The sequence below is a fragment of the Nothobranchius furzeri genome, chromosome 3, assembly GCF_043380555.1.
Source record: "Nothobranchius furzeri strain GRZ-AD chromosome 3, NfurGRZ-RIMD1, whole genome shotgun sequence".
In the NCBI taxonomy this organism is placed as follows: domain Eukaryota; kingdom Metazoa; phylum Chordata; class Actinopteri; order Cyprinodontiformes; family Nothobranchiidae; genus Nothobranchius; species Nothobranchius furzeri.
Genome location: NC_091743.1, coordinates 68978869 through 69003380, shown reverse-complemented (window position 1 = coordinate 69003380; position 24512 = coordinate 68978869). Strand labels below are relative to the sequence as shown.

The window sequence follows — 24512 nt, the reverse complement described above, 5'->3', positions numbered from 1 at the left end:
TAAAAAATGCTCATGAAATACGTATGTGGAGCAACCAGGTAGGTTTTAACGTTGCAAATCTGCAACACCTGCCTCCAGAAGGTTAAACATTTTTAAAACATAATTTTTTAACTGATGCAAACAATTTAGACCTCACCATGATCTACTTATTGGAGGTAAGAGAAATTAATAAAAAATCTGACTTGCTTACTTTTGATCTTTTTTTTCGAATTGACCCAAATTGCATCATAAATGTATTGTTTGGATTAAATTTCTTTACTTTTTACAATAAAGTATCAAATATCTGGACATTTGTACCCTCCAGAGTTTCACTTCCTGTTTGAGCTGCAGCTCTTTCTGCAACGCCCGACAGCAGCTCTCCGTCGACTTATTGCTGCTCTGCAGGAGCAGACTTCTTCAGAGATGGTGAGACCATTTCATCTTATATAAACAAGAAAAAGTCTTTGAATGTGCCTTAGAAGGATGTTTTGGGTTTCCTGCATGGCATTTATTCTGAGTGTTCTCTTTGTTAATAGAAATGTTAAAAAGTAGATATTTACCCTTCATTCAATGATTTGATGTGTTTTTATTTGAGATTAGAGGAATTCGGGACAAATCTGAGAGGTTTAACAGGTGATTGGTTCAGATGAGCCATTTTTAAATGATATAAAAGTTTTTTATAACAGGTTTTTAACTTTCTGTTTAATCAAAATGCAAAACAAAAGGGGAAAGCATAAACTCAATAACATGAACTACAGTAAATATGAACAAACAGAATAATTTCATTAAATTTTGGTTTCTACTAAACTATTTGTTTTATTTGTATATAATTTTATTTATTCTCATGGTAAAACTAGTCTTTGTGTCCAGGCCCTCCGATGGCTGACCTGTGTCACTGCAGCGTTCCTCCTACTGGTTTACTTGATCCCAGTCCAAACGCAGATGTCCTGCTCCGAAGGCTTTCCTGGGATTCCTGGGATACCCGGTTCCCACGGATCCAACGGGAAAGATGGCCGAAAGGGAGAGAAAGGAGATCCAGGTGAGTGCTTCTGACTTTTCCATCTTCTTCTCATGTTTTATTCTTCGTGTTGCCACAATGTCTCACTGTCAAAGTGTCTGGTTTTACGTGAATTAGTCACTTTTAGAAGTAGCTTGAAATCATCGACATATATACCTTGAAATACAATTTACAATAAGTCTGTTATTTTCCCTTTTTTGAGTTTTATTTTAGTTTCAGATACTTTGAAATCATAACGCTACGGTGGCCCAGAAGGTTCAATTAAATGCAAAAGCTACAAGACATAACAAAGAACTTATATTAAAATAATTCTAATGAACCTAAAAATAACTTCTGTTTCATTTGTACTTTGCTTTTAGGTTTTGATGTTGAGGTTGTTGTGTTTCACTGAATCTTCTGGGCCTCCGTAAAAGTGACCAAAAACCAAATTTTAACCTCCAAAGTCCTTTTCAGGTTCAGATCTGACTTTCCAAAGGTGCTCGTGTCTTTGACCAGGTGAGGCAGCTCAGCCTATCAGGGGCCAGAAAGGAGTACCAGGTCTGCAGGGCCAGCCTGGACGGCCCGGTTTAAAGGGGGACGTCGGTGAGCCTGGGCCGAAGGGAACTCTGGGTCGGAAAGGAGAGAAAGGAAGGCCGTTCAACCCGTCCAACCGTCAGAAATCCTTCTTCTCCTACAAACGGGAGATCTCAAGTTTACCAGAGTTAAACAAGAACATTAACTTCAACAGGTCAGAGTGAAGTCTGATGGGGTTTACAGCGAGGAAACATGTAATCAGGAAAATATTTACTCATTTAATTGTATGAAGTTTTGATACATGAGAAGTATCCTGACAGGTTAAATGCTCAGAATGAAAAAGGAATAATCAAAACCCTTTGTGTCTTGGTGTGGGCGTGAATAAAGTTAAAGCCAATTAAAACCTGCAGAAATTGTTTCCTACAGAGAGATTTTGCCCAACCTGCAGCCACAGTTTCGAGGGGAAATTCTGGAAAACGGGACGTTTGTGAGCAAAATTCCAGGCGTCTATTTCTTCAGTTATCACATCTCAGCAAAGAGCAGAGTGAGTTTTTGCAGCATTTTAATTAATCTAATAGCACAAAAATGTCAGAAAACGTGCTGGGATGGATGAGATGACTGATGTTTCCATGGTTACCCAGGTGTGTGTGAGGCTGATGAAGAACAGCGATGGTCACATGACCCTGTGTGACGTGTCCGAAGGTTTCCTGGTCATCTCCGGGTCGATTCTGCTGCAGCTGGAGGTCGGAGACACCGTGTCACTGCAGACGACCAAGTACAACAACATTGTGACAATGCAAGGAAGCACCAGCCACACTTTCACTGGCTTCCTCGTCTTCCCAACAGCCTAACCTGACCCTGAAACAAAATCACAACATTACTTGGACTTTCATTAGAATAAGTGTGAAATAATTCTGTCCTGTAAAAGCAGAACGATCATTTGAACTAATAAAGGTTGGATCAACATGTTTTATTCTAATACGTGGTTCTTTTGTCTAAGCTCCAGTACCTTAACTTTTTAACATTTGTTTAAATTTAAAGAAATCTGCTCAGACTCATATACCAGCTTAGTGGCCTAGTGGTAGAGTGTCTGCCCTGAGACAGCCCTTCATTGTTCAATGCAGACATAAATAAACTGTCAAGATCTCCCGCAAAAGCCCTCATCTCTAATTCATTGATTTAAGCACAGGTCATTCAAACATTTGATTTAAACTTATTCATTCATCACATATGATTATTTAACTTATAAGTTGTAATGCCTTGTAGGATTCGTGTGGATTCACTTTTATTCAGAGTGAGGAATCCAGCAGTCTGACTTTTAGCAGAGAGATTAGGCTTTTGCGGGAGACCTTGACAGTTTATGTCTGCATTGAAGAAGAAGAAAATATCATTTCTATAGCGCCTCTCAAGATAAAAATCACGAGGCGGTTCACAAAAACAAAAAAATGTAAAAATATAAAGCATTTAAAAAATGTTTAAAAACTATATTTAAAATGAGCAAAAATAGGCAATTGTGATTTAAAAAAAATGTTAAGAAAAGAGAGAGTGAAAAGGAAAGAGGGAAATCAGTGGATCCTGAGGAAGGTGGAATAGGTGGGAGAGCAGAATAAAAGAGAGGTGAAGAAGGTCATACAAAAGCCACTTTGAACAGGTGAGTCTTCAGCTGCTTTTTGAAGGAGACCACTGAGTCCACTGATCTCAGGCTCAGTGGGAGAGAGTTCCAGAGTCTGGGGGCCACAGCAGCAGATGATCTGTCACCTTTGGTCTTTAGCCTGGTGCTGCGCAACCAGTAGGCTTTGATCACTGGACCTCAGGGACCTGCTGGGGGTGTAGGGACTAAGAAGATCACCAATGTAAGAACAATGAGTGAGCAAAAGGTTGATCTGTGCCGTGCGTCTGGATCCTCCAGCTGGTGTAACCTTGACTTTGCAGCACTGGTGTGCATGAAAGGTTACTGTGTCAATTCAATGGTGAAAATTGACCCTTTTGATAAATTACATTGCCAACCACAGCCTTAAGACGTGTATAAAATGCCCAAGTCCATACTTATGAGAGCACGATGTGAGCACCTGTGTGCATTCATGCGCTTGCATATGTAAGGTTTCTCTATATGAGCATCCAATAGTGTGTGAGGAGCCACAGATCTGCCCCCCAAAGGTGTAGGAGATGGAAGGAGCTCTGGAAGGAGCTCCAAGCCCCATCCAGGAACTGCCCAAAGAAGGGTGCTAGAACGATGGGAAGTGACGCCCTCCAGTGACGTCAAGTTGGAACTACACTCTGGTTGCATTTAGAAGAGAACATTTTAGCTTTTTTTTTCTTTTATCTCAGTGAAGCAGGAAAATATTCTCATCTTAATTTTTGTTCTCTTGTGGATAAATGATAGAAAAGAGTAAACTACATTTGTAAAGTTACAATAGTTACGCAGTAAAAACCCTCATTAGCATTAGCAACTGGGGAACTCTCTCTTAACTGCTTAGTTAAAAATAAAAAATTGGATTCAGCATTTTAGATTGCAGTTTAATTTTATTATCAAATTTACAGTACATCAGAATTTAGTTTCACATTAAAAACACACTCCCTAATACAAAATGAGAAGCTTCTCCCACCAGCAGTACAAAGTTTCTTTCAGACAGTGAGGAGGTTTAGGACACAAAAACAGACTTTCCTCAACATTTAAACACAAACTGAAAACCTGACCTGATCCTGCCGGTCTGATCAGCTAATCAGAGATCTGAATAGCTGGGTCAAAACGGATCAGAACCAAACAGATTCAGATTCGTTCGTGTTACAATTCAGGATGGGACGGATGACAAATACGTTCCCAAAACTCTGAACTCTGACTCAGTCTGCTGAGCAGGACAGGAAACAGCAGTTGGAAGGCAGCATAAACAGTCCCGATATATGGCAACATTAAAGGAGCACGGAATTCTGGGAGCTGAAGTTCAATAACAAAAACCAAAACAAAACAAAAATTTCAGTAGTTGCACAAACTTTGACTTTGATTTTTAGAGTTAAAATGTGAACTCCAGTTAAGACCTTTTAATTCACAAAACCTTAAAGCAGTTGTATTCATTATTGGCCGGTTTCTCGGGGCATCTTTGTTCCTGACAAACATCCAGTAGGAAGGTGCTGCGGTATTCCAGTTTTTAACAGTGTTGGTCATTTAGAGAATTTTCTAAATTCAGTTCCACATTAATTGAAAAATAAGAGACAAATATATCGAGATCCTTAGTTAATAGTATTAAATGTGGTAAGTGCAAACTGATTTCACTCCTAATTCCAGGGCAGCAGTAATCAACTCGTTAGATTTTGTTACTCAACTTTACAATAGATTCAATTTACCTTTTTGTTTCCTGGATTTACAGCAAAACAAAAACTGTTTTAGAGTTAAAAGATCCTGCGTTTTTAAACTGACACCTTTTTCCGGAGCCGTTAAGGAATTGTACCAAACATCAACCATCTTCCAGAAAAACTCGATTTTTTTTCTCTGAGATGAAGAAACTCAGCGCAGAGCTTTTTGTTCAGCAGCAGCGTTCTCGTTGATTCACAGTGCAGCTTCTGTTGTTGCAGTGCATCATGGGACGGTGACGTTAAACGGAGACCCTGGGATGTGATCGTCGCCCCACTTGACCACCAGGATGTAACTGCCCCGCTCCTTCAGCAGGTAGCTGACGTTGTACTGCAGGTTACCCAGGTGTTTGACTAGGACCTCCTCACAGGGAACCTGAGGGCCGTGAACGCCCACCAGCAGCATGTTCTTACCTGAGAAAAAGGGTCAGCAGGTTGAATTTAGATCTAGATGTTTTAGCTCTGATGTTTTAGGAAAGTCTCTTACCAGCGTTGCTGCAGTCTACCGAGAAGCTGCTCCTCTGACCCACAAAGGCCTTGCTGAGGCCAGGTCCTCGGCTCAGAACTTTGCTGGCATCGGAGTCTCCTGGTCTGGGCACGGAACTCTGAGTGAGGCTGCTGCTGGACGAACGCACGGCCGGATCCAGAGTCAGGGTGGACGTCTCACTGGCGTTTGTCACGTTCACCAGCCGAGGGCCTGATGGTGAAACAGTAAAGCTTTACGTTGTTTTCTAACCAGACCAAGTAGCTTCTAGCAGCTGTGGTGTCCTGGTTCTGGAGAAGACTGGACTGTGTGACCTTCATCACCGTACCTGTGACTCTGGCCTTGAAGGGACTACCAGAGATGTGGTTCGGCCCACCATATTTGATGCTGATCAGGTAGTTTCCAGGTGCCATGGGGGTGTAGTGCACTTTATAGCCTTCTGGAATCTCCTGGCAGTCCATCTTAACTTTAGACGGACCCTCGATCGTCACAGCCAAGGCCCCGGGGCCCGCTTTAGTGTTGTTGATGATGAACTCTGACTGAGTACCTACAAGAATCAGACAGCTTCTGTAAAAATCAGCCTGAAGGTGTTTGGATTCTGTTCACTCGTGTTTTGGTCTCTGTAAAAGGTCAAAGGTCAACAGCAGACAAGTAACCCACCTGTGGTGCCTCGCTCCAGTCCAGCTCCATATGCTGAAACCAGACCGGGCTCTCCAGTCTGTCCCGGCTCTCCAACCCGAACCTGGAAAGGACTTCCTGGAATGTGAGAACCATTGAATTTCACGTCGATGGTGTGGATGCCGTTCTCCCTCGGGATGAAGCGAACCGCATATTTATCTATAAAAACACCCAGAGCGCATCGATTAGTAGAAAACCCTTTAAGCTACTCTTTTTGGTACCGACTGGACCAAAAACGGACCTCTGTCCAACTCTGTGACTACACACTCCTCCAGAGCTCCGGATGGACTGTGGACTTTGGCCTCCATCTTGCCCTGCGCTCCATTCAGACGCACAGCAAAGGATGCTGGGTGATTCACTTTGAGACCGGATTCCTGCCGAGTGGCACACACAGTCAGAGTCTCAACCTCCAACAACAACAAAACGTCAATAGAAATAATGTAGAATAAATGGTGGTGATGAGCATGCTGACACCCCATCCATCCACCCCACCATGACAGAGGAGCTGTTAAAAGCCTTTAAATGAAACACAAGAGAAACACCAACAGATCCACACCAAACAGGAGCGGGGATGAACAGAACCAGGCAAAACGCTGAGAGATGATGTCACAATCAGCTGATTCTAACCTGTTTTAAATAATTAAATCATGTTGCTTATAGAGCTAAAATACAAAATAAAATGTATGAATTTCATTAGTCAATTTCTCCTCATTATTCTAGCCAACAACAATAAATATCACTTTTGTTCTACGTCCTAAAACTGTTTAGCGGTTTTATTTCTTGTAGTAAATATTAAATGACAAAAAGAAAGTAGAAAATATGTTTGTTTATTTTTACATGAAATCATTAAAAAATATTTCCTCCACACATTTTTGATCGTTTTCTGTGGCACGTCTCTCGGCTCAACCTGTGCTTTTGTCTGGCTGCGTTCACGTCTGAGGTCAGCTGCATAAAGGAAATGATTCCCGTCACCATCATCAGATTTAACTACACCGATCGGCTGCATCAGGCTGCTCGTCAGGCTTAGTTTGAACAAGTTTGCTGCCGATTTATTGGAGTTTTAATAATTTTGATGCAACCTTGAGCCCAAACCACCAGAAATGACAGGAACATCGGTTTTCGTTTCCTTTTTTATGCAGCGGAGCCTCTGACCCCTTTGGAAAAAAGCAGGAATGTTTTGGGTGTGGAGGTGTCTCCTCGTGCCTCACCTGAAGGCCGGCAACAGTGAGGCGCCGGGCGTCGTTCACCGGAGCGACAACAGGAACCAGGTAGGGGCTGTCTGGGATGTGCTGGTCATTAAACTTCACCGAAATCTCATAATCACCTAGAGAGGAGGCAGCGGGAACATCAGGAATGCCAGAAATCTTAAAGTTTAGGAAAAGCTGGAGGTGTTTTATCTACCAGGCTCTGTAGCTACATAAGAGATGCCACAAGATCCGTCTTTACGGTCGTCGAAGGAGATCTCAGCCCTGCTAGGACCCTCCACCGCCACGGACAGACCACCGGCTCCCGCCTCCCTGGTCCAGATGCTAAACTCCGCTGGAGGGTCAAGGAGAGCAGAGAGATTATTATTGTAACGTCCAGTAATGGTCAGTTTTTAGGTACAGTTTGACCATTCAACATCTGGTCAAAAAGGAGACATGAGACTGCATGTGTTCCCTTTAAAATCAGCCTGCCTTCATCCCATCAGCTGGAGCTCAGAGCCGCTCTGCAGCTCTGAACACATGATAACGAATTGTCAACAATGATGTTCTCTCCTTAAGGTCCAAGCTTCCCTTACCGTCCTACAGGATTCCTCATGCCTCCAAATAAGTGAACACTCGCAGCTCGGATCAGTTACTAAATCAAAGAATGATTTCCTAATTTAAATATGAACTTCTAAAACTTATAAGCTAGATAATCATTAAATAAACGTTTGTTTATTGCTGCTTATAATAATAATAGTATAATGAAATGTTTTCATTAATCTGTGCTCAATGACTGAAGTTTGAAATTAATGTTATGTTATGTTATGATTCCCTATCCCAGCCTGGGTGGGACTGCGACCGGAGAAAGCCGCTGAATCGTTCCAGGAGTCACTGTGCTCTCTAAATCCTACGTCTGCGTCTGATGTGTTTTTGATCATAATCAACTTCATAGCTTAACACAAACCAAATTCTTTTACATCCAGAACTCAGCTCTCCTAGATACGCAAGTTCTGATAACATCGCATTTGTCGAGAGGAGTCGTAAGCTTGGAACTTTGGCTGAGATTCAGACTCTGGCACAGAAGGTTGATTCGATCAAGGAGCGAGTTGACGGATCAGCGCGGATTGGAAAAGGATTAATTACGCCATTATTGGATTCAGAGGGGTTGAGGACCAACGGAACTTTAAGACAGAGAGGAAATTATCTCTGTCAGGCCCCAAAACAAGTTCTTATCTGAATCTGGTGCCCTTGAGCCTGTGAGGCTGAAGCTACTCCCCCTCAGAAGAAATGTGGAATGCTGCCGTCACCATGGCAACTGTCTCCCTATCCCAGCCTGGGCGGGACTGCGACCAAAGGCCGTTGAATCGTTCCAGGAGTCACTGTGCTCTCAAAAAAACCAAAGACCTCCCTCCCCTGTCCAAACGGAGGTGACGAGCGCTGCTCATCATGGCTGCATGTACTGATGTGTGGAGAGTCCCCAACCCTATTGCCCCACCTAGTGGACACTTATGTTGTGTGATGTCTGTTGCATCTCTGTCTGAGGTGTTTTTTTGCATAGCAAAGCTGCCCTCCCTGTGGAGGGTAACTCTGAAGTGCCTTTTTTTCCTCCACATGACTCAATCCTCATGTAAACCCTCTGATCTCTATTAAGGTAGCGCGACTCGGGTTACGAATGACCACAGTCACCAATTCTTGTCATGTGTCTATGCCTATGTATGTCTGATCTCAGAATTGTGTGTACTGAAACTCTAATTTCCCTCTGGGATTAATAAAGTATCTTTCAATTCACACAGGTTCATACATCACATCTAGTTCCATCCATCACAGTAAATGTTAGTTAACCTGTCATGTTTTGTTTGTAAAATAAATTCTCACTTTTATAAACCTGACTCTTTTCTGAATCAAAACAAAGTGTGTACAATCCCTTAATCAAACAAAGAATCCTAGAATCTTCTGATTAAATACAGTAAAGACCAAGCAGGTTGATATTCTATATTTAGATAGAGTATCACAGCTTATAAGTAGAGGTAATATATATTGAGCTCTTAAAGCACTCAATTTACTTAACCCTACAATATTCAACAATAAAAAAAATAAATTCCCTTAATCCATTTAAGCTTCTTGAAACCCAGAATTTCCTGCTTCTTTCAGAACCCGACTGGAGTACCTGCTTCGCCTGCCAGCGCTCCCTCCAGTCCTGGACCTCCAGCTGTGACCTTGGAAGCGCCTCCCTCTCCCAGCGGCCCCACAGTGAACTGGAAGGGGCTGCCCGGCACATGCACACCCCTGTACTTCACGCTCACTCTGTGCACGCCCATCTCTGTGGGCACGAATCGGACACAGTATGTATCGTTGCCAATGGCAACCAGCTCAGCAGGCTGCCTGGATCCAGACGGCGAAGTGACTTCTGCAGTAATGTCCTGCATGTCAGCAGCTGTAAAGAAGCAGGAAGTCGTTTGTTCTCATACTTGGCACACAACCCGCCATAACATTATAACCTGTCAAAATAAACTCCGCCTCCTACCTAAAGGTCTGCTCTGAGTTGTCAACAGCAAAAGTTTCATGCAAGTTTTTTGTTTAAGCCACTATTAAACTGTTTCTGCAGAGCGGCATGATAAATGGATGAAATACACAAGATGTGGCAGACTTATTCATTTATTCCTTTGATTTGTGCTAAAAATCTAAATGGAAATGTTTAAGCCAGGATAAATATGAGGGGGGGGGAAGGATGTTGAATCATAAAATGGAAGATAAACAGTAAAACATAATAATAAAAATAATAATTACTAGGACTTTAATCAATGTAATGTGAAAGAAAACATATTTGAGCATTAAGAAATATTCTGAGCTTTTTCCACATTTTCTAAATTTGGAGACACGTTCAAATTAAAACAAAATTTTTCAAAAAATGATTAAAGCAGACAGCTGTGGGAGGCAAACCTGCTGCAAACCCAGAGATTAGAACGCACCCTCTACACCAGTTCTACTAGCTGAACCGAGGGCATCAACAACCCAAACGCCTCTCGCTGCTCTGACTCCTCCTGCTAGAACCAAACCAGAAAGGCCAGAAATGAGGCGGACCCGCCCCGGAGAGAGTTTCAAATCCTGAGCCGCGCGACGGCCGTATCCTCCAGACCACCAGAGGGAGCAGCAGGAGTGGAAGGAAGGAGAGGGACAAAGGTGGGGCCGAGACGAGACCAAGAGGAACCAACTTACTGGGGGGAAAGATGAAAGGGAGGGGAATGGAGAGATAGATAAGAAAGATGGGGAGAGAGAGAAGAGGATGAGGAGAGGCTGAGGAAGAAAAGATGAGAAAAAGAAAAAAGTTAGACAGCAGGAGTGAAGACTGAAACAAGGAAAAGACGAAAGCAACAGAGAAGTGTTTCAGACAGAAAACGAGGCTGAGAAGCTCTGATGTTCGTTCGGATCAAATCAGAGCTCCTGGTTGTAATCAGCTGTTTTGCCACACCTCTAGATCTGTGTGTGTGTGTGTGTGTGTGTGTGTACCTGGTATCTTCAGGTTGAGATCACACACACTCCCCACACCAGCAACAGATGGCCCTTTCTGCCGGCAAGTGATGCTCTCACGTATGCGCCCTTCACCAGTCACCCGCACTGTGAACGGACTTCCTGTTGGCGAGTAAATGAATGTCAGAAAAAGATTCTCCATTTTTTATTCTCGACTACCTGAAGAACGAGCGCATGCTGTTTAAACCATTTGTCTGAACCTGGGACGTGTTCCTCAGCGAATCGGACAGAGACGATGTAGTTTCCAGGTTCGGTGGGACAGTAGGTGATTCCGCAGGTCCCATCCTCCAAGTCTTCAGTCTGGATGTCCACCTTACTGGGACCTTCGATGGCCAGAGCCAGGCCACCATAGCCTGCACACACACACACACACACAAACGCACATCAGGGGTTTGCAGCGCCGCTTTAGTGGCACTCAGCTAGGCCAACTGGACTGACCGGCCTCTCGCGTGTCCACCACAAAGCTGGAGTTGTTGAAGGTGGTTCCCTGAATGAGGCCGTTGCCGTGAGCCTTGACGCGCCCGGCGTCGCCGATCTCAGACTGGACCACCATGATGGTGATGGGACTGTTGGCGACGTGCCGCCCATTCTTCAGGATGCTGACCAGGTGCTCTCCCACCTCCCGGGGGATGAAGGAGATTCCTGGGAGGAGAAAGACCAGAGATGAGACTTGGGTGAGAAGAGAGCGGAAGAGAAAAAAACTAATCTGGTACCGATGTGATTGTTGGGCATCCTCTTCAGCAGACAGGGCTCATCGCGTCCGGACGGCGCCCTGATGCTGGCGGTCAGCACACTCAGGTCTGTCTCATTAATGTCCAGGAAGTAGTCAGCAGCAGACCCCAGTTTGACCTGAGAATGCCGCTGGTTGTCCTCTGAAAGCAGAAAGACTCACATCTATGAAGCTAAACTCTTCACCACAGAAGAGATCCGGTGCCGTTTCTGCGTTCTGACCCGTTATCCTGGCGGTGAAGGGGCTGCCGGCAATGTGCTCGTCGTTATATTTAACCAGGATGTTGTAATCTCCGGGCAGAGAGGGCAGGTAGCAAACACTGCATGTCCCATCCTTGTTGTCCACACAGCTGATCTCTGCTTTGGACGGACCCTCGATGGCCAGGTCCAGACCTCCTGGAGAGACACGAAGTTCAGATAAAAGAGTAAAGTAAAAAAAAAAAACTGCAAATATTCTTGAATATTTTAAAATAATTTCATATAACCAGAGTAAATCGGGATTTAAATAAATGTAAATTAAATGAACTACTTAAAAAACCCATTTGATTTCTGTCCTAAGGGTCACAGACCAACCTTCAGAGGCGTCCTCTGTGTAGACGGTGAAGGTTGCCAGCTTGTTGGCGACGCCGTAGCTCAATCCGGGCCCGTAGGCCGTCACGCTTGGACTGCTGGCATGGTTCACGTAGAACTGGAGCGGAGACTCTGCAACACAAAGCGGCCAGAGTTTCTTTAGGATGACATAATTGCACCTTTCTTGTCTAAAACTAAGAATCCAAACTTTTCTTGGATTTGTTCTGGCCTGGCCGACCTGGTATGTGTGTGCCGTTGTACTTTATGTGCATCTCATGCAGGCCGGCCTCGGTGGGGGAGTACTGAACAGTCACCGTCCCGTCCTGATTGTCTGTGATCAGAGGCTGAGCAGATTTGCCTGAAGGCATCACCACTTCACCTGAGAGAGACGCAAACCAAAGGAAGCAGAGCTAAGTCCAGCTGGGAGAACTGGGACTGTTGATTTGTTCATTTGGAGCTTCTGCTCATTCATCTCTTTGCTTTAAATAATTTATACCTGAAACTTAGTTTTCTTATTTAAAACCAGCTGCATAAATGACACGGCTAGTTTAACACCTATAAAGGAGGATTTTACCAGTGACTTCTCCCTTCCTGAAGGAGAACGGGATCACCATGTCGAACGGTCGGAAGCCGCTGCCGTTCACGCTACTGCTGACCGATTTGTAGTTTTCCGGCATCACCTGAAGGAAGCAGACGGAGTTCAACAGGTTTACCAGATTCTCAGTGACCGCAATCAAACATGCTGCATCCAAGCCCCGCCCACTCAGCAGCATCCTAGGAAGTGAAAAGCAGTGTAGCAGGAAGGAGGAAGAAGTGTGATGATGGTGAGAAACCCTGTGAGGCAGCCACAGTGATGAGCGCACAAGGAAATTATAAACCCAATTCCCACGTCACCCTTAACTCAGTTCAACGTTACAGAGTTTTCGAGCCGGCCACTCGTAACTTTTTAACCACTAAGAACCTTGACAAGCTGGATTATAAAACCTGTTGCAAGCTACACCTGAATGCAATGCTCCTTCAGAGTAAATGCTGAACTTACTGACCCTTCAGGGTCCCGCTGACGCTGTCAAACACCTGTCGCTTACCTGGAGGCAATCCCAAGACTAGTCTGTTGTACCGTACGCCGTTTCACCGGCTCCGGTACCAAAGGGGGGTCCGATGACCTGGCATTCTGGATCTACATCGGAGGTCTCCGCAAGGGTATGTAGAATGGCAAGATAGCGTCTGAATGTGGTTTTGAAACTCCGACTGTAGTTTAGAGCAAAACATTCGCTCCCACACAGAACTAATGATTCTCCGAAAACGAGAGTTCTGATGACAACATTCCACATTACACCATCCATCTTGCCTCATTCACCTCTAGATCCATTCATCACACAGAGTGTTTAGAGTTAGTTAGCCTTATTTTAAATTGTTTAGAAATAAAACTACTTAAACTTTAAAACTTGTCTCTCTTGCTTTGGACTCTGGGTCAATACGAAGTGTTACCTAATCCCTGCAATGAAAAGTTCAGATTTTCTGTTTAACGTAATATTCAAAGATACATCAAATTAATTTCATATTTTCTATGGAATCTCACCTTTGACGGTTTATCACATAAGATGCAACTATTAAATCACTACACCTGCAACATAGTGCGTGTGTGTGTGTGTGTGTGTGTGTGTGCGTGCGTGTGTGCGTGCGTGTGTACGCGCTGGAGTACCCAAGACTGGAAGCCAACTCCAGGGGAAGCTGCCTGTTTTTGTTGGGGCATCTGCTGTTGCATGATGGGAACTTCATCAGTAGCCTAAGGACATGACAGTAAGTATTACTACATTGCTCGCATGCGCACACACACACACGCACACACACACCCACACACACGTTCATAGCTGATCTGATCAGGAGAAAGAACTGAACTGCTTTAATCCTGGTTTAGACCGTTTGCCGTCATTTAACCAGCGGCACGATGAGTTTTATAAACAGATCAAATAGGACTGTGCAGAAAAAGTGATAAAAGCATCAGATAGGTGAAGATTGTTCAGGACCCGATTTAACCAGCAGAGGTGTTTGGTAAAGCACGATGGAACGAGGTTGTTGCACCAACAAGAACAAGCAACATGTTTAGATTCTCACCATGACTTTAAACGGGCTGCGGGGGATGTTTTCCCCTCCAAACCGGACGTAGATGACGTAGTTACCGGGCGCCAGTGCGGTGTAGAAAATGTCAAAGGTGCCATCTTCATTCTCAAACACTTCAGCCTCCACTTCAGTGCCATCAGGCTGAACCACCACACAGCTCACCTTCCCCTTCCCAGCAGCCTTAGCGTTCACCACGAGGCCCAGCTCCTCCCCGATGGCCACCGTGGGACCCACGCCTGGACCTGACAAGATCAAACTTTTAGATTTTGCGTTTTCAGCGTGTTTTCTGTCAGACGGCGTGTATGTTTTGTTGGTTTACCGGTGACCGTGCACTTGCTGGCGTCTCCAGTAGGCGAGGCACGGACTCTGTACGGCGAAGCGGGGATGTCGTCTCCCCCGTATTTGATGACGATAGTGTAACGCCCGGTGCGGTCGGGGATGTAGGACACAGTGTACATCCCTGCTCCGTTGTCATGGATGCTGGGCTGCTTCAGTTTACCGTCCTGGTCCTAAAAAACAAACCCAGCTGAAACATGTCTTCTTCCAGGTGTGTGTTTAATGCTGCATCATGAGTGTTTGGTACCGACCGTGATTTGGACGCTCAGCTGGCCCTGGCCGGCGTCTCTGGCATCGATATCAAACTCGACAGGGAAGCTGGCGGGAACGCCGTTGGTCAGACCCATGCCGCTGGCTCGCACTTTACTGGCATCATGAGTCGGCAGAACTCTGAACTTAAAGGGACTGAAGAGACACAAATAAAAATGAGGAAAGATTCAGATTTCTTTAGTTTCATTTTAGCAAGTAAAATATTTAGGTATTTTGTTTATGTTCTTAATAAAGACGCATCACATAAATCATCCAGTGAGGAGATAATGGACAGTTTGATCGGCTTAATCTAATCATATAATCTGAAACTCAAAATTCTGGAGGGGTCTTTGGGTCGTGAAAGCTCCATTTACAAGCAGCTTAAAAAAATGTTCTGACCATTTTCCAGCTCGGTCATTTCATTTTAGGAATCATTACTTCATAAACGACGAATAAATAATACTTTTGTACTTTCTTTCAGCTGAAGACCTAATCTTCAGCTTCCTTACCTGTGGGGGACGTCCTCATCTGCGTACTTGACAGAGACGAAGTAGAGTCCCTCGGTTGACGGTGTGTAGGACACCGTGTGAGTGCCGTCACCATTGTCCGTCACCTCCACCGGCTCTGGGACTCCTTTAGGAGCTGTGATCACCACAGCCAGAGGGGCCTCACCAGCCTTCCTGCAGTCCACAGTGAAGGATTGTGGGATATTTGCCCTGACCCCTGACCCTACGCCTGGGCCCGACACTTTGACTTTACTGGAGTCAACCACATCTTTCACCGGGACCTTGAACGGACTTCCTGGATGGAAACAATCAAAGCATTCTGCTTTTAAAGCCTTTTGTTTACACAGCAGAGTAGCTTCATTGCATCCCAACCCTTATCGAACCACTCGTGAAGTTCTAAGTGCTGTGTAACCTTCTCTAACTTAAAATCAAAGAAAAGAATGATAAATGGGTATTTCTTATCAAAATTTTGTCCCGTTTTAAATCTGCTCATGTTCTGTAGTCAGATGGAAGAGATTCGAACTGGCGGTCTGCACCTCCAGCCAACAGACAACATGGCGTCTTTATATTAAGCAAAGTCTACAAAACTCAGCTGGCAGCCAAATATCTTCAGACACATGAATGAAACCTTTATCACTCAAACTGACTTTTACAGATAGAATTTTTCATCTTCAGCACCACAAGACTAAAAACCGCTCAAAAACAACCAGATCTTCTTTTGAGAGCAGAAACGTTCCTATAAATGTTTCCCACTGAGCTCAGAGGAATCCTCACCTGGGATGTGTTCTCCTCCGTAGGTGATGTTGACATCGTAGAGGCCCGGCATGAACGGGACGTACTCAACGCTGCAGCTGCCATCGTTGTTGTCTTTGCAGGTCATTTTGGACTCTGACGGACCCTCCACGGTGATGCCGAGCCCACCAATCCCTGCTCCCCTGTTAAAGGAGCAACACGCAGAAGTGTTTAGGAAAGGATCACAAATGCCAAAAAGCTTCAGAATTTATTTGTGAACATTAAACCCGCTCTGAAGAACCTGGTGGTGATGCTGAAGTTGTTGGGTTGGTCCGTCAGGGCCTGTTGGAGTCCTGGTCCGGCAGCGACCACCCTGCTGGGATCGCATCCGTCACACACAGAAACTCTGAATGGACTCTTAGGAACCGGAGTGTCGTCGTACAGAACATTGACACGGTGGAGACCTGAAAGATCCGGCAGAACAAAGCTGATAAATACAAAAAGCATCAGAAACAAACAGGTTCCCAGTCTGGTCTCAGCTGGTACCGTTCTCGAAGGGAGTGTACTCCACGCTGTAGGTCCCGTCGGCGTTGTCGATGACCTCACAGTTAGTCAGCGTTCCGGATGGGTTCTTGACCTCTGCCTTAATGTGGTCACCTCCTCGTCGGGTCAGAGGGCGAGCGTCCACCGAGAACTCAGTGGTGGCTTCTCTGAAAATGGCTGGAAGGAAACGACAGGATGATCGGTTTAGAGGTCCACCTAGAGACCAGCTTACACAGTCAAGTCCCACTTAACCCAGTTCAGTTCACACTGATCCTGATGGACCGTACCGCACCTTGTCCCTCCACACCAGGTCCAAACACTTTGACTTTGGAGGTGTCGACAGCCGGATCCACCGTGACTTTAGCAGGGAAACCGGGGACGGCTTTTCCTCCATACTTCAGCATCAGGGTGTACATGCCGGAGGTCAGGGGGACGTAGGTCCCCGTGTACGTCCCGTCTTTGTTGTCCACTACCTCCGTCTTCGCTTTCACACCTGGAACAGAAACAACACGGCAGTCAAATCAACTAATGTTTCAAAAGTAAAAAAAATGCTCATTTAGAATAATGATTAAAATCCTCATCAGGACTCGTGTTCTGGAGGCAGGTGGGCCTGACTAACCCCCTTTCCATCCCGTTTTTGGTGGAACTGAAGATCTGGTTTACCTGAACCCAGTCCAGAACCAGTAGGGCTACTGGGAGAGTCTGGTACTGCTTCCAGGCTGAGCTGGCCCGGTCCAGCAAGAGAGCAGTCCACGTTCAGAACACTTATCTCTCCAACCTCAAAAAAAAATTAAATTAAATAAAAAAAATGCATCACAAGATTAAAAAAAACCAAAACAATTTCACTACAATTATGATGATCTGCTAAATAATTTATATTATTATAATTTTTTATTTTTAGATACTTTCATTGTTTCAAACCAATTAAAAACATCTCAAGACCGTTTTAATCCAAATGCACTCATGAGGGACCTCACCTTTGCCCTCTTCAGACCGGAGCCTGAGGCCACCACCTTGGAAGGGTCAAAGGGCATCTGGATGTCAGCTCTGAAAGGCGAGCCGGGGATGTGGACATTTTCAAACAGAATGTTGACCAGGTAGTCTCCGGGCTCGGTGGGAAGGTAGGAGACTGAGCAGGTCCCGTCTCCATTATCAGAACACTCAATCTTAGCCTCGGTCGGACCCTCCACGGTCAGGCCCAGACCTCCGGTGCCAGCACCTTTGGTGTCGATGGCGAACTTGGCTGGGTTTCCCACCAGGCCTCCCTTCAGACCGGGTCCAGATGCCTTCACCTAGAAAAAAAAAACAAAAAAAAAAACAAAAACAACATCTCTCATTTTTAATCGTCCTCATATTTAACAAGAATGCCAAATCCTGGAGGTTTTCCAGACACTAGGAAGTCCCAAGAGGATTCTGTATCTTCTGTGGATTCTCTCTAGAAGAAGACAAAATCACTGGGATGAAGGATGTCCTGGACCTGGTACCTCCACAACCAGACCTCAGATAAATGGAAGATTGAGTGAAAACTGTGATAGTGAATTTTTCGGGGGGGGGGGGGGGGGGGGTAAACAAGTAGATAAATCCATCTGTGTCTCTTTCCCAGAGGGTAAAAACTTATTATTTTTATATCTGTCCATAAAAGCCCATCATTGTTTCCCAGGTGTTCATCTCACCTTGCTGGGGTCTGGAGGCAGGTGGGCCTCCACGGGGAAGGGGCTCCCAGGTATGGGGTGTCCATCATAGGAGACGTTGACAGCATACACCCCTTCTTCTGTTGGGGTGTAGTGGATCAAACTGACGTTTGCGTTTCCGGGTAGAGGTTCTGCCTTACAACGAACAGCTCGCTGGCTCGGACTCAGCTAAAAGACACAAGAGGTTTTTTTATTTTCAGTGTCTCATCGTGAAGATGGGGTCAAAAGGTAAACCAACGACTCACTATTTCCACCTCCAGGTGACCTTGACCTCCTGCACCTTTGGTGTTCACCTCAAACTGCTGCTTGTTGTTCACCTCCACCCCTGAGGAGTCAGAGTGATCAATCATATTTCAAAAACAAGAAACGCGGTTTCAGTGAACCAGACCTTCAAAAATAAATCAACTGAAACTTTGAAGCTTAACACTTAGTTGGACCTACTTCCATCCAGGCCATCCACGGCAACCTTGTTGAGGTCCAAAGGAGCAGCAACACCAACCATGAAGGGACTCCTGGAAACTGGATCTCCTCCAAATGTCACAAAGATGGTCATCTCCCCCTGCGGAAACAGATGTCGTGATGCTACAGAAATCAGGATGAAAGGTGCTGCTTTGGTCCAACAGAGCTTCAATACAGCAGGATATGGAGGAAAGTACTAAACCTGTTAGAGAGGTGGAGGTTGTTTGGTGTTAAACTCCTTTTTCAGGTGCAGAAACATTTGACCAACCAGCCAAAACATTATAACCACTCATAAATAAAGGAAGGGACCTTCTGCCTATGTAACCCTTAAAGCCCCAGTAATCAACCTACTAACTGATAAAATCTGACCCTTTTCACATTTTAAAGCTATGCAGCTACACTGATGTCAGTCCGATTTACCTGTTGGGCAGGTGTGTATTTGACAGTCTGAGAGTAGTCATAGTTGTCGATGATGTCAAAGTCTTTGACGGGAGAGGAGAAGGAAACATCCAGCGGTGCTTTGCCTGCTCCTTTGGTCAACACTGTGAAATGAGTCGGCTTCCCGCTCTCTACACCTGGACGGGTAGACGGGAGAGAGAAGGTTCCACATTCAGACACAAATCACCAAAACCCAATTCCTCTAAACTGGTTTGGATCGAAACCTTCTGACGGACCTTTGCGAGCGAGTCCTGGTCCTTCCGCTTTCACCTTTGATGCATCGTGGGACGGATCCACTTTTACGATGAAGGGGCTGTAAGGAACTTCCTGTGTGTGAACGATTCACCAAAGTTTCAGTCGAAAATTTCAAACCCTTTGTGATGAGTGTGTTTTTTATTTGTTTGCACCTTGTCAGTGAACAGAACTTTAACGGTCAGTCTTCCTGCAGCGGGAGGGACGTATTTGACGGTGACCGTGTCATTGGCGTTGGGGATGATGTCAAAGTCCACGTCAGCCTCTTTGCCGCCGAGCGTGCTGGAATCCCACTTAATGCCCACGCTGACGTCACCTAAACACAAATTAATAAAAAGATCAGGGGAACTAATCTCAGGGATCTGCCCGAAGGATGCGCTCGAGTGTTTAAATGATTGTCTCTGGCAGAAACCAGCAGTGCTGCATGTTCCAGGAACTCTCACCTGAGGGAAGATCAGTGTTGGGAACGTTACTTAAAGTAATTAGATATAGTTACCAATTACTTTGTCAAAAAAGTAACTCGGTTACTTACAGAGTTACAAGATTATAAAAGTAATTAATTACCAAGAAAAATAACTACTTAGTTACTTTTTTCATTAAAGAATGCAAGAAACAAGGGCTCCCCTCTCAAACTTACTTAATTTACTATAAATTACTACAATAGTGTAATATAAATGACCAATGACTGGAACATAATAAAATGTATGTCCAAATGTTTTTTATAAACCTGCATAATTTAAATAAATAAGCACTTAAAAGGAGGAACTACTAACAGGAACATTACACTTATCTGGACTATTAAAAGGTCACTGTGTGATATTTAAAGGGACCATAAGGAAGTTTGACACTCAAAACATGTATAGAAATAATAAATTTCTTCTTCATACATTCTCCAGCAATGCCCTGGTCCTGTAGAATGAGCCATGGCATTTTTTACTGTGATTGCCTGTTTTTATGTAAAATCACAGAAAAAGAGAACTGCTCAGGTCGAGCAGGCTGCTTCATGCGCGTTCACGCTCAGGCATAGCCCGTAGCATTTGCTATCCGTAGATTTAGCAGCAGAGAGAGAGGCAGTGCCAACTCAGCAACTTTGTCGCTGTTCCTAATTCTTAGTGACAAACCGATCTACATTTCTGAGGACCCTTAGCTACTTTCTGTAGAACTTTCTTCTAGATATTTCCTGCAAATTAGCAACAAAAAAGCCATTTTCGCTCTGAACCGTTCTTTGGACTGACGTTGTTTCAGCCATCATCAAGGATATAAATGTTACAGATAGATTGAATGTCGCTGGCGCTTTAGCTCACCCAGTAAGGTGTCTGACTAATGCAGAAGACCTGGGTTTGACTTCAGTTGTGAACATAATGTCATTTTGAGTTTTTACATTTATATTTTTTTTACAGTAATAAGACGGCCAAATTTTTACTTGAGACTCGCCGAACGGCATTGAATTCACGGAAAAAAAAAGAAGTGGGTTCAACTTTCATTTTGGAACAATTTTTCAAGCAAGGGAAGGGAATGATCTGGGCATGCAGGCGGACTGACCCATCATAAACCTTTGTCGGCTGTGCTGAAGAGAAAGGTCCAGAACCAAATTATTTAATTAATTAGCTTTGTGTTCTCCTGTCCTGTCCTCCGTTACCCAAAAAAAGAACGCCGTTAGTAATGCAGTTATTTTAAACGGCATTATTCCCATCACTGGGGAAGATGGACTCTTTTTCAGGACAGGTGTGTGGTTACTTAACTAAACAAAAACTTACAAACTCCAAGTGATGAAAGAGGTTTGGTCTCAGCACTGATTTCATGTGTCAGAGGAAGGAATTGCTTTGAGTCTCCTTTTGTTGTAAACCAGGCGCACACGTCTTTAAATATGACTTCTAGAAAACAAGGGCAGCAAAAAGCTGAAAAGCATGAAAGGCAGCATAAAACTCAAACCAAGTCCTAGAAGGACTTTAGGAAACTTTAGAACCCAGGTCTAAAGTGGATTTACACAGCTGTTGATATAGTTGCATTTTTTCCCTTTGAACACAACAAAACAAATAAAACATTTACCATGTTTTATATTAATTAAGGACAATCCAAAAGGCTTCAAATGAAGGTAACTGGAATTCCTTGATTTCTTGAAGATGTTTGGCTTCTCATCAGAGCAGCTTTGTAAATGCCAACTGGAATATGGGAGAGTCAAGCTTACAAACTGTAGCTGTCTATTGCTGCTCAGCAAGCAGAAACTACCTATGAGTACCCCTCCTCCCTACCCTCCAATGAGTCGTTAGCCTCTATTGTGTGGGAGTCATGATTAGACGCAGGAGGGTGTGACCTAGACTTAAACGGTTTAGGAATTAGATTCAGAGCTGCATTGTAGATGCTGGAAAGGTGAAACCTGAGGCCGCCTCCTCTAATGTACTAAAGTAATGTTCAACTTTTTAGCCAAACATCCTAATTTTTTTAGAATGTTTTTTTATATTTATTCATGTTTGTCCTGCTTAGTTGTGTTTCAGTAGGGTTTCTGAACCAAAACGATCTACAGGTCAAAGACTGATAGGGTATCAAAACAGTCCTCAGAAGAACGTGTGTGTGTGTGTGTGTGTGTGTATGTGTGTATGTGTGTGTATGTGTGTGTATGTGTGTGTGTGTACCATCTCCAGCTCCTGAACAGTCTACAGTGAAGTGTGTCGGCTCGTTGGCCTTCAGTCCGCTCCTCTCCACTCCAGGACCGAACACCTTCACCATGTCGGGATGACTTCCTTTCCCCACATTCACCTACATTACAAATAGGAAGTGACATCATTTGAAAGTATCAAGAAATTCTTAGATAAAAACTTCACACCTCAATAAATACTTGACAGTCTGATCAGTTAGGACCATTATTATTATTAGTTGTTGTAATAAAATCTAAAGCTTTTATGGTTGGAAGTTTAAAAATTGAATGCCGTTTCTTTGCCAAATTTTTTTTAGTCCGCTTGCTTTAAGGAAATCATTTCTACGGTTGTACCTTTTAATTCATTTTTATCAAACATTTCATAAACTTTATAAAACGTTTTTCTTTACAAAATTATTTAGTCTGATCCTTAAAACAAAAACTGCAAAAAGGATTGCACTTACCATGTTGATCCATTTCTGACATGTTTTTTTTTTTAGCTTTTATAGTTAAAGAAATTATCGTGGTTATTTAATTTAATTAAGATTCATGTAGTTTCTCAAGTTTTTCATGAACCAGCGAGTTCTGGACTCAAACCCGACCGGAATGACCACCAGCCTGTAGTGGCTCGTTCTGGTGTAAACATTCAGGAATCTATAAACATTCTTCCTGTTTACAACATCTCATAACAGAGAAGAGTCACTGATTTAATTCTGATCAGACCCAAACCTTCTCAAGACTCACCGGTAAACATCTTTAGTTTGATGATCTACAGGAATTAAAACAAGATGGAAACTTGTTTGCATTCATGGCTGAATCTCCTCTAATGGTGGCATCCGTTTAAGCTCCGATATTGGCTACATAAATATGATTTTACCCTGAAAATACAGATCAGAACCAATTTTTAGATTTTAACCTCCAGAGACAAAAAGTTCAAATTTAAGGACTTAATATTTCATTCTGTCTTTTTCCAGGGACATACATTTTATTGTTTTTTTATTTAACAATTTAATTGTTGCTTTTTTATTAATAATTTCAAAACTGAGTTTTTTCAATAAATATGGTTTCACTAAATTCCTAGTTAATGAAATAAAACCTCGGGTCTCTGGTGGGTAAATCATAAAATCAACTAAAAAACACAAAACACACACACAGTGTAACCTTTAGATTAAATGTCAGAATTTATTAAGGAATCACTTTGATTTAACCATTCATTAAATTACAGTTAATGATTGGAGTCAAACGGTTAGTCAAACATTCATTATCGCACAAAAAGCAGCAACAGAAATAAAATGTTAGGATGTGTTTTAGAGCAGGTCAAAGGTCAAACTCATGTATCTAAAGTGCCGGTCTGAAAAGGACTTTCAGTTCATCAGCCGTTTAAATGATTTCACCTGAGAAATGAAGTTAATTTAAGTCCATGATTGGTTTTGATTTAATTTGGAATAAACTATTTATTTTTAACCAACCACAACAAATCTAAATATTTATAACAAAACCAAAACAAATAACATGGTCTGAAAAGGAACATACAAACATTCCTATGCCCTCGTCACGTATTCATGTTTAACTCAAATATTTATCAAATTACTGTTTAAACTGGTTTTACATGTATCCATTTGCTTGCATTAAAACACACACCCACACACGATTAGAACATAGCTCCATTCACTTGCATTGATCTTTTTGTTATTCTGGGGACCCATGAGCCAACCAGAAAGAGAGGAGGAGACTTAGGATGTTACAATCCCCATTTATCAATAACAGAAAAGTCAACATTAACCAGATTAACACTGCCCTAATCAATAGAATCCCATGCAACTCACATTCCTCCTGTAATGGAGGAAAAAAGGTACAAATATCCCCAAATTCCCTTTCCAATGACCTAAATTGAGCCATTTTTGTTCCACCTCAAAACTAATTTAATGAAATGTGTTCCGAGTCGCTGATTTCCGGCAGCTCAGGGTGTGACGTTTGGTTTTTACCCAACAATGAAGTCAGAGAGCAGATCTGTCAGAACCTGCTGAAGTAAAAAACCTAAACCTGATGTAACACCAGCTAAACCTGGAATCTTCAGCAGGCTTTAATCAACAAATGTTTTCTGTAAAAGTCCTCCTGCCTGAACACCACCGCACTTCTACATATTTAATCAACTCATCTTTCAACACAAAGAAAACCTCTGCCAACTCTTGATTTCTGTTGGTGTCAACACATAGTCCTGATAAAAAATCTGAGGTGTTTTTTTTTCTTATTCTGCAGGTGAAACCAACCAGCCAAGGAGCATCTGATGAACTGATTAAAATAATGAAAATAAAACAGTGAAGAAAAATACAAAACTAAAGGTGGATCTATTTCAGAGTCATTAGTAAATGTAGAAAAAAAAAAACCTTCACACTCCAAACTGTTAATCAGAAATTCAAAAAAACTTAATGATAAACTGAATTGGTAAAAACTTCATGAGTTACTGATAAAAAAACAAATTTCGGCCCCATTGATATTTTCCAAAAATATTTTGT

The 24512-nt window shown here is 43.3% G+C and overlaps 2 protein-coding genes across 3 annotated transcripts in view; one reads left to right on the top strand and one right to left on the bottom strand.

The window, feature by feature from the left end:
• Positions 1–117: 117 nt before the first annotated feature.
• On the top strand, positions 118–2476 carry LOC107385072 (complement C1q subcomponent subunit B). The gene is made up of 6 exons (XM_015958675.3): positions 118–155; positions 305–405; positions 850–1018; positions 1493–1724; positions 1937–2054; positions 2152–2476. The coding sequence occupies exons 2-6, from the start codon at positions 403–405 to the stop codon at positions 2359–2361; spliced, it is 732 nt and encodes a 243-aa protein (XP_015814161.3). The 5' UTR covers positions 118–155; positions 305–402; the 3' UTR covers positions 2362–2476.
• Positions 2477–4451: 1975 nt separating this feature from the next.
• The window catches only part of flnbl (filamin B, like), a 43447-nt gene continuing 23386 nt past the window's right edge, over positions 4452–24512 (bottom strand). The window contains exons 16-49 of one of the 2 annotated variants that reach the window (XM_015958676.3): positions 21995–22118; positions 19517–19677; positions 19346–19436; positions 19092–19246; positions 18654–18771; positions 18458–18537; positions 18195–18380; positions 17499–17813; positions 17185–17299; positions 16814–17014; positions 16525–16698; positions 16280–16442; positions 16021–16181; positions 15250–15541; positions 14743–14896; positions 14475–14664; positions 14150–14397; positions 13737–13820; positions 12609–12714; positions 12273–12413; positions 12038–12166; positions 11687–11860; positions 11449–11607; positions 11174–11377; positions 10936–11088; positions 10715–10837; positions 9375–9641; positions 7422–7559; positions 7229–7344; positions 6262–6394; positions 6003–6179; positions 5671–5889; positions 5346–5555; positions 4452–5272 (exon numbers count right to left, since the gene is read on the bottom strand). In XM_015958676.3, the coding sequence (XP_015814162.3) occupies positions 5085–5272; positions 5346–5555; positions 5671–5889; positions 6003–6179; positions 6262–6394; positions 7229–7344; positions 7422–7559; positions 9375–9641; positions 10715–10837; positions 10936–11088; positions 11174–11377; positions 11449–11607; positions 11687–11860; positions 12038–12166; positions 12273–12413; positions 12609–12714; positions 13737–13820; positions 14150–14397; positions 14475–14664; positions 14743–14896; positions 15250–15541; positions 16021–16181; positions 16280–16442; positions 16525–16698; positions 16814–17014; positions 17185–17299; positions 17499–17813; positions 18195–18380; positions 18458–18537; positions 18654–18771; positions 19092–19246; positions 19346–19436; positions 19517–19677; positions 21995–22118 (5649 nt within the window). In that variant the 3' untranslated portion in view covers positions 4452–5084. The remainder of the gene's footprint in view (positions 5273–5345; positions 5556–5670; positions 5890–6002; positions 6180–6261; positions 6395–7228; positions 7345–7421; positions 7560–9374; positions 9642–10714; positions 10838–10935; positions 11089–11173; positions 11378–11448; positions 11608–11686; positions 11861–12037; positions 12167–12272; positions 12414–12608; positions 12715–13736; positions 13821–14149; positions 14398–14474; positions 14665–14742; positions 14897–15249; positions 15542–16020; positions 16182–16279; positions 16443–16524; positions 16699–16813; positions 17015–17184; positions 17300–17498; positions 17814–18194; positions 18381–18457; positions 18538–18653; positions 18772–19091; positions 19247–19345; positions 19437–19516; positions 19678–21994; positions 22119–24512) is intronic. The other variant, XM_015958677.3, reaches the window with a different exon arrangement.

Bases quoted from the DNA above. Each gene is read 5' to 3' on its own strand.
- LOC107385072 (XM_015958675.3), top strand. The intron at 1,725-1,936 runs GTCAGAGTGAAG...TGTTTCCTACAG, and splicing joins AAGAACATTAACTTCAACAG to AGAGATTTTGCCCAACCTGC. The intron at 2,055-2,151 runs GTGAGTTTTTGC...ATGGTTACCCAG, and splicing joins ACATCTCAGCAAAGAGCAGA to GTGTGTGTGAGGCTGATGAA.